At 44.4% G+C, this 17,265-nt stretch overlaps 3 gene segments (V, D, J or C); all 3 read left to right on the top strand.

Moving 5' to 3' along the window:
* The first annotated feature begins 475 nt into the window (after nucleotides 1-475).
* On the top strand, nucleotides 476-1,420 carry LOC125283189 (immunoglobulin kappa variable 3-15-like). The segment is given in 2 exon segments: nucleotides 476-524; nucleotides 1,062-1,420. Coding segments are annotated over 2 exon segments (408 nt in total).
* An 8,212-nt stretch (nucleotides 1,421-9,632) lies between these two features.
* Nucleotides 9,633-10,125, top strand: LOC113242745 (immunoglobulin kappa variable 1-5-like). The segment is given in 2 exon segments: nucleotides 9,633-9,687; nucleotides 9,803-10,125. Coding segments are annotated over 2 exon segments (378 nt in total).
* Nucleotides 10,126-14,258: 4,133 nt separating this feature from the next.
* LOC130543103 (immunoglobulin kappa variable 1-9-like) lies at nucleotides 14,259-15,059 on the top strand. The segment is given in 2 exon segments: nucleotides 14,259-14,340; nucleotides 14,545-15,059. Coding segments are annotated over 2 exon segments (564 nt in total).
* Nucleotides 15,060-17,265: the final 2,206 nt, after the last annotated feature.

Below are 17,265 nucleotides of genomic sequence, written 5' to 3'. Positions count from 1 at the left end.
TGATGAAGCAGTTTGGCTTGAGTATTTTGCATTATCTGCCTAGTCTGGACTTCAGTCAATGGTTAACTTGGCAACGAGTTAGAGCAGAGAGCAGGAAAAGACCCCATCTCTGTAACAATAGATCCTTGAGTGATCATTCTGCAGGCAGCTGCCTGTCTCTGGAGAGGACCCCTGTGAACGCGCCAGCCTCCCTGGTCCCCCTCAGTCCAGCCTCAGCTTCCGTGGGACCTGAGGCACTTCCATCACCTTGGCCACCCCTCCAGCTGCAGGCGGTGGGAGCCTTTGGGCCTGAGAGGCAGGGGAGAAGAGCTGTCAGGCCTGCAGACATGCAAATTGACTCCAAGGAGACCCGTGCTTATTTAACCCTGGGGCACTGGGGCCCCATTCCAGAGCAGCCCGGATCACTGTCTACCTGCCCAGCTCCATCCTTCTTGCCCTTCGATCCAGACGCAGCAGATTCAGGGGACACTCCAAGATGAGCCTCCAGGCCCAGCTCCTCTGTCTCCTGGTGATGGGCTTTCAGAGTAAGCATGCTTCCTGCTGCTGATTGGGAGTGGACCTTCAGCCTTTGACACCTGGGCTCAAAGGGGGGTTCGGGCAAGGACAGTGGGATATATAGTATGGTTTTGACTTAACTCTTAGTAGGAAATCCAGGCACAGAGCCCAAGGCTGACAATGAGGCAGAGGCACAAACAGCCTTGAACCTGCCCTTGGCCCCTGAGGCCCATGGAGCACCCTTGTCTGTGCTCCCACCACATGTCCACCGTGCCATTGGAGACTCACCGGGGACCCGCTTAGGCTGTAAGGGAGGGATGTGTCCATTGGCCTCTCAGGGTGGGGCTGTGCCCTGTTGGATCATCTTTCATGGTTTGTCCTGGGAGTGAGGACACCGCAAAAGAAAACTGTGTGAATTCTTGGACACCGGCAAAGGTGGGAAGGTCTGGGGACACTTGACTCCTAGTCAGGTTTAAGCATGGCATGGTTCTTCTGAGGAATGATGTTTCCTCGAAAACTTTGACTGAAGTAATACACTGTATTGCCCTGCTGGGGGGTCCTTGCAGGCTGCGGGGGGCGGCTCCTCGTCCTGACTCAGACCCCAGAGACCCTGGCAGCATCTCAGGACAGCTTCACCTCCATCACCTGTAGAAGTAACATGGAGGTAGGTACCTCCATGGCCTGGTACCAACAGAAACCCAACGAGGCTCCCAGGCTGCTCGTCTTCGGGGCTTCTGCCCGGGCAGCCGGAACCCCGTCCCGGTTCCGGGGAAGCGGCTCTGGTTCTGACTTCTCCCTCACCATCCATGGAGTGGAGACTGAAGACGTGGGAGTGTATTACTGTCAGCAGCACTTCCTCTGGCCTCTCCCAGTGACAGGCCCCCAGACAAAAATACCCTTCTGGGCTGTGGATGCCCGTTGTTGAACGAAGACACCTGCTTCCTGCAGGAGGCCACAGCACGAGAGGAGTGATGTACCCAGATTTGAGATTCCATACTCTCAGAATCTGTGTCTTCTGACCTGGTGAGGCAGGGGCACGTTGGAGAGTTATTGTCTCCCATTTAAACCAGATCTACAGGGAGGAAATGTGGAGGTCGATAGAGCCAAGCAGCGATCTAGACAGAAGCTTTAGATGGATTAATTTATTGCTGCTCTATTATCTATGATGGCATAACAGAGCACCCCAAAACTTAAAGGGTTAAATCAACAACTCGTTATTTCTCATGATGCTGCGGGCTGGCTGGGTGGTTTCTCTGCCGGTTTGCGGGGCCTCACTCACGCAGCTGCCGTCTGCTGGAAGGTCAGCTGGACTGAAAGACCTAAGCTGGTCTCACCCCTTGTCTGCCAGCTGGTACTCTTGTCAGCTGGGAGCCTTGGGTCGCCTCTTAGTCACAACAAGGGGAGAGGTGGTTGGAGACCTCCACCCCCAGGTGCAGGCTCTAAAGGGTTGAACTGACTGTAGAAATTTCTATAGTAATAATAATGCAACTTTTATTATCACCATCCACTGGCAATTGTGAATGAATGCTTCTCCCCAAACTGCACCCCCTGTCACGCCACTGGATGCACAGGCCCGGTCCCCACAACAAAGAAATTTCATGTCTGCCATGTTAACAGTGTCCACGTTGAAAAGCCTTGTTCCACGGGTTGCAGTTTGCATTGCCAGCTGTCCCAGTCTACTGTAAGCTAATATTCCCCCTCCTCCCTTACACAGTGAGATCCGTGTAACTAATTACTGTCATTACCCCATGCCCACCTTTGTGCTATTTTGTCATGCATTTACTTTTACATATGTTTTAAAACTCACAATGTATTCTTCTTCATATTGCTTGAAATAGTCAATTGTCTTTCAGGAAACTGTAAATCAGAAGACAAATCTTTTTTTTTTTTTTTTAAAGATTTTATTTATTTATGTGACAGAGAGACAGCCAGCGAGAGAGGGTACACAAGCAGGGGGAGTGGGAGAGGAAGAAGCAGGCTCCCAGTGGAGGAGCCCGATGTGGGGCTCGATCCCATAACGCCGGGATCACGCCCTGAGCCGAAGGCAGACGCTTTAACGACTGCGCTACCCAGGCGCCCCCAGAAGACAAATCTTTTATATGTACCTATCATTTACCATTTCTGGTGCTCCTCATTTCTTCTGTGTTTCCATCTGGTGAAATTTCTCTTCTGCCAGAACTTTCCTTTGCCTTTCTGTGGTGCAGTTCTGATGGTGACAAAGTATCTGTTTCTTTTTCATCTTTAAATGGCTTTATTTCACCTTTATTTTTGAAGGATATATTTCCTGGAAATAGAATTCTAAATTAACATATTTTTCCTTCAGTGCCTGAAGATGCTGTCCTGGGGTCAGCTACGCATGAAGCGTGCAGTCCTTTTTCTTGTTCTCCGATACTTTTTTTTTTTCCTGTCTGGATTCTTTCAAGGTTTCGTCCTCATGACCAGTTTTCATCAGTTTGATTATGATATCCCTAAGTGTGGTTTTCTCTATGCTCATCCTGTTCGTGGGTTGTTCAGCTTCTTGGATCTGTGGGTTGACTTTTTCATCTGCTTTGAGAATGTTTGGTCATTACTCAGCTCACAATTCTATGGACTGTGGAGGGTTGGCTGGCCGTAGGCCACTCTTGAATAGCTTTATCTTTGGCATCTGGACTCTTTTCCACATGGTCTTTAATCTTCCAACAGCCCTGTCAGGTCCTATTCACAGGGAAGTTGTAGGGGCCAAGAAACTGAGGAGGAATTATGCAAGATCTCTTGAGCCTGGGCTTGGGGCTAGAACAACAGCCTGTCTACCACATTCTATTAACCATGAAGGTCTCAGGCTAGCCCAGAATCAAGGGTTGAGCATACAGCCTCTACCTCCTGACGGATGGAGCTGTGAAAGGGATGTGGCCGCAGGCAGAGAAATCACTGGGAGGAAGAGTCCCTGAGGGGCCAGGGCAGACAGCACAGTACCCACCCTGTGGCGTGAGGAGTCAGATTCACTCTGCTGGGAATGTGGTGGCTTCAATCTGGAGAACACTGGAGACACTCGTGTCATGTTTACTCTCTGGGGCCAGAGGGGACATCATGCTGGCCGAGTTCCCAGCCTCTGAGTCTATGACTCCAGGAGAAAAACTCACCATCTGCAGCCGGCCAGTGACTTTAGTTTACAAGTCACAAAAAACGAGGAGAGGCTCCTAAGTTATTCGTTTACAAAGTGATTGATCAATGTTCTAGAGCCCTAGGCTAGTTCAGTAAAATTCATAGATTCGGTGTGTGAACATCAATTCAAAGCTATTGGAGACGATTTTTTCAAATACATAACTTGCTTTCACGACTTTACATCTATGAACACAAACATAATATGCTCAAACTCGTCACCCAGGGAGGCCTTGTGGTTCTAGCTGTTTCCTCTTAGGCAAGGGGACTGCTTGGTGTCCCAACAGCTGCTGAGCAGAAAGGTTTGCTGAGCTCAAATAAAGGTGATTCACTCTTTCCTTGATAAAATAATAATCTACACCCTTCAACAGGGATCACTGCACAAGATGGCGGGCATGTGGGTTCCTTCCTTCCTTATTTTTTTTTTTCATTCTTTCAGGTTTTTTTCCCCTTTATACATCTACTTTGATAACATTATTTTGAATGTTTAGAGCTTCTCAGAACAAGTTGAATTGTGGTATTTTATAATTTATGTATCCAATTTCACATACCATTTTGCTAAGTTTGTAATTAGAAATTGTACCCTTAGAAGCATCAATTAATTTTTATGTGAATTTTTGAGCCAGTTAATTTCTATTAAACCGAAAGCATGTTTTATGTTTATTAAACATACAGACTCTATTTTTAAATTAGGAATGTTATATATTATAACTTTACACAAGGATTTCCAAGTAATAGTAGAAAAACACGGGAGTTAAGGACTCCTTTTTTCCTATGGGACTAGAATGAGGAAAAAACGTTTTGTGCCTTGAATGCCTGCCATCATCAGGAGGAATGTGATGGGATGAAGGAAGCAGTTAATGGGCATCTTAAGACTTTAAATAAGGGAACCTATTTCAAAGATGCAAAATCTGTGCTAAAAAAGAGATGGAGTTGGGGTTTTCTTGGGAAAACAGATGCCTTCATAGAATTTCCAAATAAGTCGGTTTTAGTCCAGGGTATTATAGGGTTGAACACTGGGGAGTCTGAGGAGGAAAGGTCAAAGAAGCCACTTCCAGAGTTCCTCAAATCAAGAAATTCCTGAATCATGGAAAGTCTGCCACAAATGATTTCAGTAGCAGCTCCAAAGTAAATGAGTCCCCAGAGATGTCTCAGAAGCCATGATACACTGCAGGAATTACAAGAAAGCCATCTGTGGCCGCATATACCTTGGCCCACAATACCACTGGAGAGTAAGGTTTTCCCGTGCTATTCCAATTTGTGGATCTTACACAAGCACCTTCTATTATTAACCAAACAAAATCTAGAGTCATAAGGGAAAGGGATTGTGGGAAGTGAGGCAGATAAGGATGTAGAAGGGCAAAGCAATGATGTTACGCAGACAAATAGGCAATCTGGCCCCATTCCTTGTCCTCCAATGTCCAAAACATTGGTTTACCAGTGTTTATGTTTCCAGTTAAAGTCCAATGCCATCATGCATCTATCTAGCTAACACGATGCCATGATTCCAGTAAAACTCAAGACATGATCTCCTTCTTCCCTGGAAAGGGATGCTTATTTATTTTCCAGGTCAGCCACAATCACTTTTATATTAGGTGATTCAAAGACCAAATTGTCAGGTTGATCACTAAAAATACATCTTATTTAAAAAGTAAGGGAAAGAGAAGGGATATAGCCACCAGGGAGCTAGCTAGAAGCCCCAGGCCCTGAAGCCCCAGTGAGAGTTCAGGGATCAGTATTGATCTCTTCCTTTGTCTTGGGGGGCAGTTACCTAGAGTCAAAAAGCTGGGTAAGTCTTGGTTAGGGCAAGTCCATGTTGTGGAGCCCATGCATTGCCTCCTTCCTTGCCACCACGGCCACTTCATGCCCGAGCTCAATGAACAGGCACTGGGGTGTCTGGATAAGAGGCTACCTGACATCCACGCAGTTGGTCATCGACTCTGCCTGATGATTGAGAGCTCCTGGAGCAGGGCGTGTGTTGAAGTGAGCATTTGCAAAGGACACAAATACTCTCACGGTATGGGGCCAGGCCAAAAGCCTGTCTACTCATCGAACTCTACTTTTGAGCTCCTTCTCGTCAGTCTCCCAGTCTTGCTTTACCCAGGGTTCTGACCATGTGACTACACTGTTAATCACTTCCCCTGAATGAGTGAAGACTCTGATTCAGGTTATCTCTATGAGAAGTAAAGTGGACTGGAGAACCCAACTCCGAGTTCTGCCCAGTGGGTGAATTTCTTCCTACATGCTCTTCCCCGACTATTCTTAAAGTGGTCTTTCAGCCTGTAAAACTCTACTTCTGATTTCAATTTATGCACATCTTGCATACACTGGATCTGAATTGTTATTATTTTTTATGGTCAACTGTCTGAAGAGAATCCACATTAAGATGAGGATGAGGGAAAGGGAGCAATCAGCAAGTGCAGGTGCCACGAGAGTCTGAACAACTTACCTGTGTGCCTTGGGGCCTACATCAAGGCCTAGCCTGTATGTCCCACTTCTCCCTGATGAGAGGGTACTGCTGTGCATGCGTAAGTTATGGCTTGTTGGGTGTCACCGCTCGGTTCATGCAGGTTAGGTCACGTGGCTACTTTAGGCTCTGTATACGTGGAGTCTCTCCAGGTCTTAAGAGCAAGCCAGGACCTATCTCAAAAAGAGAGTTGTTCTCTGTGAAGTGATCACAGCACTATTCCAATACGCTAGAGGTGCGTACAGTGCTTCTCCTGTTGGAGATTTCTGGAGGCTCCAAACGTCCTCTCCATGTGCCAAGGCACTTTAAGCATCACCGCCCTGCTGGGTCATAAAGTCCTCTCCAGCTTGTCCTCACTGCAGAGTGTTCTTCTTCTCTGGGTCTCACTCAAAACAGGCAAACTTACTGGTTGCTAAATAAATAAATATATATTGTCTTCAAATCTTTTTTTTTAAGTTTATTTATTTATTTTAGTAACTTTTACACCCAACATGGGCCTCGAACTCACAACTCTAAGATCAAGAGTTGCATGCTTTTCTGACTGAGTCAGTCAGGCACCCCTGAAAATGTGTTTTCACTTTGGAGACAATTTTTTTTTTTTTACATTCTCCCAGACAACTCCACTTCTAGAAACTTCTTTGCACCAGGACCATGGAGGAAGTTCTGTGCAATCTGCCTTGCACTTCTATATTCAACCACCAAATACATGGTTTCAAGCGGACTTTAGATTTTTAATTGTGCAAGTCCTGATAATGATTTCTTAAAACTGAAAAAAAATTAGCCAATATTTTTTCGAAATGTTCTTGTACTTCCCCACTTTTTCTTCTCCAGACCCCAATTATTCATGGGACAGACTGCTTGAACTTGTCAGTGATGCTCTCTCTGTTCATGTTTAAGTATTCTTTTCCCACACTACTACATTTTAGACAATTTCTAAAGCTAAAGTTGTTAATCTTTTTTTTTTCTGAAATATCAAATCTTGCCACTTGGATGCAACTGATGGACTCAGGTCTTGCTTTTAAGCTTTGTTAGGTGGGACCAGAATAGCATTTTGTCCAGGGGTAATTTGCCCACTCCCAAGGCAAAGACTCCTTGAGTCCTCAGCTGGATGCCCTGTGAATCATGAGGTTTTCTACTCTCGCTGGTGCACACAACTCTTTCTGACCCTGTGTGAGCTCTGATAAATTTTCCCTGTAATACTTTCATGCAGCTTTTTCTCCAGCTTCAGTAGGTTCTTGGCATGCATGTGTTGATCAGTATACTCTTAAATATTGAGAGGAACAACCTGTAGATATCCTGGGTTCTCTCTCTAGGCTAATGATTTATCACACCAAGGGCATCAGGCTATCAGAGCAAAGAAGAAGACTCTGTGTCTTAAAAGCTGTGTAAGCACCCAATGCAAGGACCTTGTAAAATTTCTTTGGATTTCTGAGCTTTTGTCATACTAATTCTGTCCCGCAGTCCTCACAGGTAGACATGTTCTCTGCAGACAAATTTGTGCAGTCTGGCCTGGGACTCCTGGGGGACACTGCACCTGGGTCCCGTTATTGTAAAAACCAGTCCCGAAGCGAAGCCCAGCCCTGACAGAAGCAAAGAGGATTATATCAATGTTTATCTTGTGATAAGGTCTCAGAATTCTATTAATTCTTGATTTCTAGAATAAAAATATTTATGGAGGCAACCACCTCTGGATGCCAAAACTGGTGTTAGAAGTTGGTTTTTTTTTCTTTCATTTTTTAAAATGCAATAACCCCCCAGTGTCCAGGTTCGACCAGAACAGCACAAATTTGCCTGCAGAAGAGGTGTTTCTCCCTGGAGGCCATGGGGCAGAACCAGTCTGCTGTCCTGTGAATAGAGAGTTCTTCTGGTCTCTTTAAGATTCATGACACACTTTTCTTACTGTGTCTCTGAGACAGCATCCGTCAATACAATCCCAGATACTCTAAGATCTTGTACAGGCTCCTTTTATTTGGTGCCTATGACTATTTTTGAGGCCACAGAGATTCCTCTTTGCTATAATTTTCTGCTATTCTTGGCATAAGAAATTATCGTCACGACCATCCAGAGATGCAATGAGGGAGAAGAGTAATAAAGAAGTGTGGGTGCCGTGATGTGTAAGTAAGTGCCCGGATATTGAGTATCTGCCGTTGCTAACCTGTTGTCTCCAGCTAAGCCTTGTGTCCTCCTGCATTCTGAGTGCTCTGTCCCACCAGGCAACACAAGTGAAAAACTTCCTAAGTATGATAAAGCTTCTAACACCAACCCATAACCAGCAAGGAAATTGAAGCAGTAATAAAAAATCTCCCAACAAACTAGAGTCCAGGGCCGGATGGCTTCCCAGGGGAATTCTACCAAACATTTAAAGAAGAATTAATATCTATTCTTCTGAAGCTGTTTCAGAAAATAGAAATGGAAGGAAAACTTCCAAACTCTTTCTATGAGGCCAGGATTACAATAATCCCCAAACCAGACAAAGACCCCACCAAAAAGAAGAACTACAGACCAATATCCCTGATGAATACGGATGCAAAAATTCTCACCAAAATACTAGCCAATAGGATCCAACAGTACATTAAAGGGATTATTCACCAGGACCGAGTGGGATTTATTCCTGGGCTGCAAGGGTGATTTAACATCCACAAATCAACCAATGTGATACATAAATAAAAGAAAGGACAAGAACCACATGATCCTCTCGATAGCTGCAGAAAAAGCATTTGACAAAGTACAACATCCTTTCTTGATTAAAATCCTTCACAGTGTAGGGATAGAAGGAACACACCTCAATATCATAAAAACCATATACGAAAAGCCCACAGTGAATATCGTTCGCTCTCAGCTTTTCCCCTGAGGTCAGGAACATAGCAGGGATGTCCACAATCACCGCTGCTGTTCAACATAGTACTAGATGTTCTAACCTCAGCTAGGCCAATCCGACAATAAAAAGAAATAAAAGGCATTTGAATCGGCAGAGACGAAGTCAAACTCTCACTCTTCGCAGATGACATGATAGTCTATGTGGAAACCCCAAAAGACTCCACCCCAAAATTGCTAGAACTCATACAGGAATTGAGCAAAGTGGCAGGATATACAATCGATGCACAGAAATCAGTTGTATTTCTACACACTAACAATGAGACAGAAGAAAGAGAAATTAAGGAGTCGATTCCATTTACAATTGCACCCAAAACCATCCGATATCCAGGAATAAACCTAACCAAAGAGGCAAAGGATCTGTACTCTAGAAACTACAGAAAACTCATGAAAGAAATTGAGGAAGACACAAAGAAATGGAAAAACATTCCATGCTCATGGATTGGAAGAATACACATTGTGAAAATGTCTATGCTGCCCAGGGCAGAAGGGTTATTGCATCTGTGCGGTTATTGAGATAACTCAACCCTGGGCTGTGCCCAGTTATGCTCTGTCCCCTGCTGATTTGCATATCACTGGAGCACAGCCCACTTCCCTGAACACTAAGTAACAGGCAGGTCACACCCTGTGCAGGACGCAGTCTCAGCCAGGACACAGCATGGACATGAAGGTTCCCACTCAGCTCCTGGGCCTCCTGCTGCTCTGGCTCCCAGGTGAGGAAGGAGAACCCTGGGAATTTATGCAGCCAGTCCACTCAGCACTGCCTGCAAAGGCCTCTTATAACATGATTCATAACGTGGGTATTTGTTTCTATGCTTCCAATCTCAGGAGCCAGTTCCGAAATCCAGATGACCCAGTCCCCATCCTTGCTGTCTGCATCTCTGGGAGACAGAGTCACCATCACTTGTCGGGCCAGTCAGAATGCTAACAGGTGGTTAACCTGGTATCAGCAGAACCCAGGGAAAGCTCCTAAGCCCCTGATCTACGAAGCATCCAAGTTGCAAACTGGGGTCCCATCATGGTTCAGTGGCAGTGGGTCTGGGACAGATTTCACCCTCACCATCAGCAGCCTGGAGCCTGAAGACGCTGGGACCTATTACTGCCTTCAGTATAACAGCAACCCGCCCACAGTGTTACCGGTCAGAACATAAACCACCAGGGAAGCAGATGTGAGGGGCTGGGCTGCCTGCATCTGCTCAAAGAGTTTCTCAGGGGCGGCCCCGCTTGGGAGATCACTGGGAACTTGGAGAGAAGGGCAAGGAGGCTCCTCGGCCCCCTGAGTGACTCCCTTTCCCCCTCAGTCCTGCAGCACAGACGTGACGGGGCTTCTCCTGATTTGATCAAGACGGAGATGATTACACCTGAGGAGTGTGGGTTATGGCATCAGCCAAGGTTCATATAGCAAAAAAGAAGCCACTCTGGGTATTCCAAGCAGGAATGTCTCAAATTCATAGAATTTGACTCTGAACTATAAGCTTTCAAAAGCTTTCAAAGTCTAGGGAGTGTGATAATAAGGAAAAGAGGTGCTAGAAATGGGTGATTCCCTGGTGCTCCCCCGGGAAGTCAGAGCACGTCGCCCCTGAAAGTATAGGCTGCCTAACCATGTGGTCCTCCGGCCTGTCCGGGAAGCCCGGGGGGTGGAGGTGCTCCTGCTCTAGCCTCTGCAGCCCTCACCAGATGATTCTCCGGTCCTCACCTTGCCCACTCTGCCTGCAGCTGCCGATGGTAGTATCAAATCCTCCTCTTCTACCCCCACATTCTAGTGAGGCTGCCTCGTTGGGCACCTCTGAAGGAAGCTATAGAGAAAAAAAGGGGGAGATGTGCTTCCAGAAGGGATGGCAATGATGGGTGGCTGACAGGAGGCAGACCAGTTATAGTCACTAATTCCCGGCTCTCAGAGCTCTTCTGGCTAGAAGATGGACCCATGATATACTTGAATGTTCTTCCAAGTATTATCAGCAACTCTGGGATCATAGCCTGAAACTTTATTGAGTTATATGGTAAACAGAAAATGAGGAAATTACATTAAATATATAGCAATCATTTGACAAATAAATGAAGAACGTTTTTGACACACAAAAATAAGACTAACCGTTAATGTTGTGTTCTTTTTCCTTAACATGAAAATAACTTTCTCCTCGACGTTTTCCCAGAAGCCTGCAGAAACATCTGCATCACTGAGAACTTCTTACCAACACAAAATCGCGGGTCACCTTAGACCCTGAGATGGGAACTTTTAACAAGTTACCAGGTGATCTACAGAATGTTTAAGCAGCTGTTTTAGAGAATGTTTTCTTCAGCTAAAAAGATTTTTTTTCCAATGAAGCCCTTTAAGACAATTTCTATTTAAAGCTGTATGTTGAAACCACATTCAGCTCTATTTTCCAGTTGACACAAAACTAGATTTGAAAACATTTTTATGATGGTATAATCTGAAAAACATGTATCTGCGCATGACATGATCAAATACTTTGTTTTTATTTTTATTTTATTTTATTTTAATTTTCAGTAGAGTGAGCATACAGTGTCATATAAGTTTCAGGTGTACAATATAGTGATTCAAGGGTTCCATACCTCACCCTGGGCTCCTCCCAACAAGAGCCCTCCTTACTCCCCATCACCTAGTTCACCCATCCTCCCACCCCTCTCCCCTCTGGTAACCATCAGTTTGTTCTCTAAGTTAAGAAGCTGTTTTTTGGTTTGTCTCTCTCTCTCTCTTTTTTCTTTGCTTATTTATTTTGTTTCTCAAATTCCACATGTGAGTGAAATCATATGGTAGCTGTCTTCCTCTGACTGACTTATTTCACTTAGCATTACACTCTCTGTCTTCATCCATGTCATTGCCAATGGCCAGATTTCCTTCCTTTTGATGGCTGATAATATCCCACATCTTCTTTATCTATTCATCTCTCAATGGATACTTGGCCTGCTTCCATAAGTTGGCTGTTGTAAACAATACTGTTACGTATCTAGGGATACATGTATCCCTTTGAACTACTGACTTTGTATTTTCTTGATAAATACCTAGTAGTGCAATTAACTGGATGGTAGGTTCTGTTTTTAACTGTTTGAGGAATACTTTGAAAATTTAACAGATTAAAGGTTTTTAGAAACTTGAAGAATTACGAAGGCAAAAGCATATAAATTATATTAAATATATTTGTATATATATAATATACACCCCCCCGTGTTGGAGTTAATTGGACTTAAAGTCCCTTGAGCAGCTTGGTTTGGGGATTTTGTTCACTTCTGAAACTTGCCATTAGAATATTTCGCCCAGAGCAGGGGTGCCTGTCTGGCTTAGTTGATAGAGCATGTGACTCTTGATCTGGGGGTTGTGAGTTCAAGCCCCACACTGGGTGTAGAGATTACTTAAAAAAGAAAAAAAAAAAAAAAGAAAGAATAAGCAATCACTGCCCTTCCATCTTGGTCCCAGATGAAACACTATCCATAGGACAGAAAGCATCTCTGTGACATGTAGCAGAAGCACCTGGTTAAGCCGGGCCTGGCTCAGCCAAACCACTGTTAACACGCACACCTGTGAATATTGAAGTTAATACTTAGTATCGTGTGCCACTCGATTGTGAGTGGTTTGTTACCAATCATCACGCAAAAGGTGACAAATACAATATTTATACACCTACACACGTATACAGATGCATTTTATTAAAATGGATGTCTTCAATATGAGTATTTAGCAATCTGTTCATAAAGATATTAAGAAGAAATTAAAACAAAATAATATATGAATACAAAGTTAAAAATTACCATATTCATGGAAAACTATGCACATATGTGTGTAATATACATATAGGTGCATGTATCTATCTGTTAAAGTGACACGTACTTAAAAATACGTGTATTCATGTTCCGTGATGATTGTATATGTGTATCTATATGGTGATGTAACTATAAATATATATTTTAAAAATATATAAATACATGTTTGATCATGCTGATAGTAGTTATAAATATAGTTGATAAAATTTAACAAGTCATTACTAATTCTTAGTTAAGAAATGTCTTAGAAAACTAGGAATAAAAAGAATCAGAATAGAGCGCTATCGTATAAATTTTCATCCAAACTGGATTACTTGTGAGAGCAAAAAGAGGGTGTTATTAAATGTTAAAAATCACATTGGGACTGTGTCAGTCAAAAGAGAACTTAGGGTTACTCTAAGGCATGCAAATATGGGGTGCCTGGATGGCTCAGTCGTTAAGCGTCTGCCTTCAGCTCAGGGCGTGATCCCAGCATCCTGGGATCAAGCCCCGCATTGGGTTCCTCCATTGGGAGCCTGCTTCTTCCTCTCCCACTCCCCCTGCTTGTGTTCCCTCCCTTGCTGGCTGTCTCTCCCTCTGTCAAATAAATAAATAAATAAATAAATAAATAAATAAATGAGAATATGATCAGCAACAAATGATGAGAAGAATGAGAAACAGTAAAAATAGAAAACAGAGAAAGTTAATACCCAAATGACATTAACCTCCAAAATAAAGACTAATATTGGCCATGGAAATAGACTGCAATGTGTAAGCCTTCTCTACCGCATAGTGCCTGAAGAGGCAGTCCATGGGTTTGATCCGAGGACATGCTCTCTTGTCTTTTTGTCCATGGCTCACCGTTATTTAGTCTAAGTAACATATCAGGATAAAACTGGCATTTCATACCCATCCCTAGAAGATGAGAGCTCATGAATTCTCCAGGGAAAACTGTTCATACAAAAATTTAAGTCTTGGAGCGTCATCCTAGTTCTATTATTTTCTTGTTTTTAGAAGACGCATAAAATTTAGAGCTATGAGGGCATATAGGGATCAGAAAAATTAGAGGTGATTTTTTCTTTTTTTTAAATATATTTATTTTAGAGAGAGAGAAGAGTGAGAGAGAGAGAGCAAGTGCAAGGTGGAGGGAGGGCGGGCAGAGGGAGAAGGAGAGAGAGAATCTCAAGCAGACTCCCCACTGAGCACCCAGCCTGAGGCAGGGCTCCAACCCAGGACCCTGAGATCATGACCTGAGCCAGAATCAAGAGTCAGATGCTTAACTGACTGACCACCCAGGCGCCCCAGAGAGGTGTTTTTTTCTTACAAACAGCGGGAGAAGCTCCTCCGGGACTGGACGTGAATCGTGCGTCTTTGTGATCCCCCAGGAGGCACTGAGCCCTCCAGACACCCTGGTTCTGCAGCTGCAGCCAGACCTGCCCGAGCCCTCAGTGATTTGCATATTTTCCCCAGAGCCCATTTCTGCTCCTCAGAATCCCATGAATAGGCTGCTCAGACTTTCGGTGCAAAAAAGAGCCTCAGGCAGGGCCTTGAATCGAACATGGGTGTCCTGACCCAGCTCCTCTGCCTTCTGCTGTCCTGCCTCCCAGGTGAGGAGGGGAGTGCAGGGGACACCCCTGAGATGGTGGGAGTCCTCTCCTCCTGCCTCTGTGGATCCCTGACCTTGGTCTCCCCTCGCCTCAGAGACCCAGGTGCTCTCAGGTTAGGGGAGCAGGGCAGCCAGAATCTTCTGGCAGGAAAATGGAGTGGGACCAAGTAAGCAATGGTGACTTTGTGTTTTGCTTCCTTCCCAGCCGTCCGCGGGAGCACTAGCCTGATCCAGTCTCCCACCTTCCTCTCCGTGTCCCTGAGAGAGAGCGTGTCCATCACCTGCAGGGCCAATGACAGCATCAGCGATTACTTGAGCTGGTATCAGCTGAAACCAGGCCAGGCTCCTAAGCTTCTCATCTATGATGCTGATAACCTAGGTACTGGCGTCCCAGACCGGTTCTCCGCGATTCAGTCTAAGACAGAATTCATCCTCAAAATCAGCACAGTAGAGGCTGAGGATGCTGCCAGTTATTACTGCCAGCAGGATTATACCCTCCCTCCCACGGTGCTACAGCCCCGAGCAAAAACCTTCCCCCTGGGCTGGTTGGCGGGGGAGGGCAGCGGTTCCAGCAGCTGCGCTCTGCTCTGTGCTCTGCTCATCGTTGCAGGGGCTGCTTTGGGGGAAGGGCTCTCAGGGCTCAAGGGTCACGGCCTGCAAGGACTTTGTCCTTCAAAAGCTTCCTTTTTGAACAACACAAAACAACCAAACCTTCAGTGAATTCTATCAGGGAGGGCTCTAAGTCAGGCCCGCAAAGGAGTTTGTCTGCAGCGTCGTCTCTGAATCCCTTCCCTGAGAAACACTCCGCGGGGTTTTTTGTTTTGTTTTAAGACAGAGAACCAAGCAGGAAAAGGAGCCTATATCCAGGAAAATATTCCTCCTAATACTACTAATGATCATAATAGTAAGAATAACAGTAATAGTACTGATGACAGTAAAGCGTGACAGTGATTACTCTGCCAGTTGCCGTTTGCTGAAGTCTTGGAGACGTGCTCTGTGCTCCAGGTGGCACCAAGGCCTTACTCACCCAGAGCAAACAGTCACACAATCAGCTTCTAGGGACGAGAAATCAGGGGTTCTCTGAGCTCTGGTTCCTCAAGGCACCAGTGCTTTAGGGAAGAAGATGGGGGAAAAATTCTGATTTTCAGACTCGTAAGTCCTATTCCTTAATTAACACATTCATTCAAAAAGTAGAGAATATTAAATGCAATAAAGTGAAATTCCTTATATAAAGTGAATTTAAATATACACCTAGATGAATATACACATACTCCTATTCTCCTCTAAGTGCTACGCAGTCCAGAGGGCCGCTGCCTCCAACATCCCAAGGGCTCCTCATGCCCCTTGCAGTCCCCTCCACACTCCATCCCCCGCCCGGCACCAGCGGCCACCAGGGCTCTGTTTCCTGGTCTTAAACTTCACATAAATGACATCAGACAGTATGTACTTTTCGGGTTCCTTTGACAACATGTTTTTCGAACTTCACTCGTGTTGTTGGTGTGGCCATAATTTATTCCTTTTTACAGCGGAGAAGTTCTCTAGTATAGGAATCTATCACAATTCATTTTTCAATCTATGAGTTCTTCTAGATTGGAGACTGTTATTGATAAAGATTTTAGGAACGTTTTTGCAATGTCTTTTGTGGACTTACACACTCCCTTCCCTTGGGAACATTCCTCAGAAGGGAAGTGCTGAATCATGTAGGTTTGGCTTCAGTAAGCAATGGTCGTCTCTATTTCTGCCCCATCAACTGTGAGTACAAGTTCCAGTGCCTATAAATCGTGGCATTACTTGGTGTTGTCACACTTTTTATTATAATCATATTGGCAGATCTTGAGTGGTATTGTAGTTAAGACGTAGATTTCCTTGATGAGTAACGATGTTGAGTAACCTCTCATATGTTTTTCATTAGCTATTTGGATATCTTGGGAAACACCTGTTCAAAACGGATATAGATAGATAGATAGAGCGGTGAGAGAGAGAGAGAATATCTTTTGTTATATATTCTGAAAAGGATCTTTTGTCAAAAACATGCATTGGAAAATCTTCCCCATGTTTAGGAATGTCTATTAACTTTCTTAATGATATATTTGAAAATAAGTCTCAAATCTCGATGGGGTCTAATTTATCCATTTTTTTTCTCCTTTAACTTTGTGTGTGTCTATGTGTGTTCCACATAATAAATATGTGCCTTACCTTTAGAGCCTGAAGTTATCCTCCTGGGCTTTATTCTAGAAGCTTCATTACTTTAGCTCTCACATGTAGACTATACTCCTCCAGGAGTTCATCAAGGTTTTTCTTGCCACTATCCATTCCATTGCATTCCCATCTCCAATGGCTCCTCACTGTTTACTGGAACAGAAACACAGCATATCTTCCAGTCCATTGTGTGGCAAATGGCCATCTCAGGATCCCTTGTCATGTAGCGTGAAGTTCATTCCTTTCACAAGATCCTTTATGACACAGCAGCTTGAAACAGAACCAACATCTGAAAAAAATAAGTAAAGGCAGTCTTCGGAAGTAAAGAGACTAGAAGTAAGCTAGAAACAGAATTTCTTCAATTTATATGCAAACTCAAGAAAAGATGTGAAGGAAGTCAGAAGGACAGGGAGCATGGTTGGGAGTAGTTATGGACTGAAAGGTTACACATGGGAGGCTTCTGGAGAATTTGAAATACTCGGTATTTTCATCGCAATAGTGACCACTTGTCACTGTCCACTTGTGCCCTGAAAATGTTTGCCCTTTATTCTGTATGTATTTTATCTCAATTGAAATGAAAAAGGACAAAACCCAGAGCCTTTTAGACAAACATAAGAGAAAACCCCAAATCACCAAATATTTGTGGCAGCTCAACCCCACTAAGATGTAAATATGACTAAGAAAGTTCTGAAAACCCAGAAAACTGGTAGAGAAAATAGACGGGCAC

Source organism: Ursus arctos, unplaced genomic scaffold (genome assembly GCF_023065955.2).
Source record: "Ursus arctos isolate Adak ecotype North America unplaced genomic scaffold, UrsArc2.0 scaffold_8, whole genome shotgun sequence".
NCBI lineage: Eukaryota > Metazoa > Chordata > Mammalia > Carnivora > Ursidae > Ursus > Ursus arctos.
Note: the sequence above shows the minus strand (reverse complement) of the source record. Positions and strands in the feature narration are given on the sequence as shown.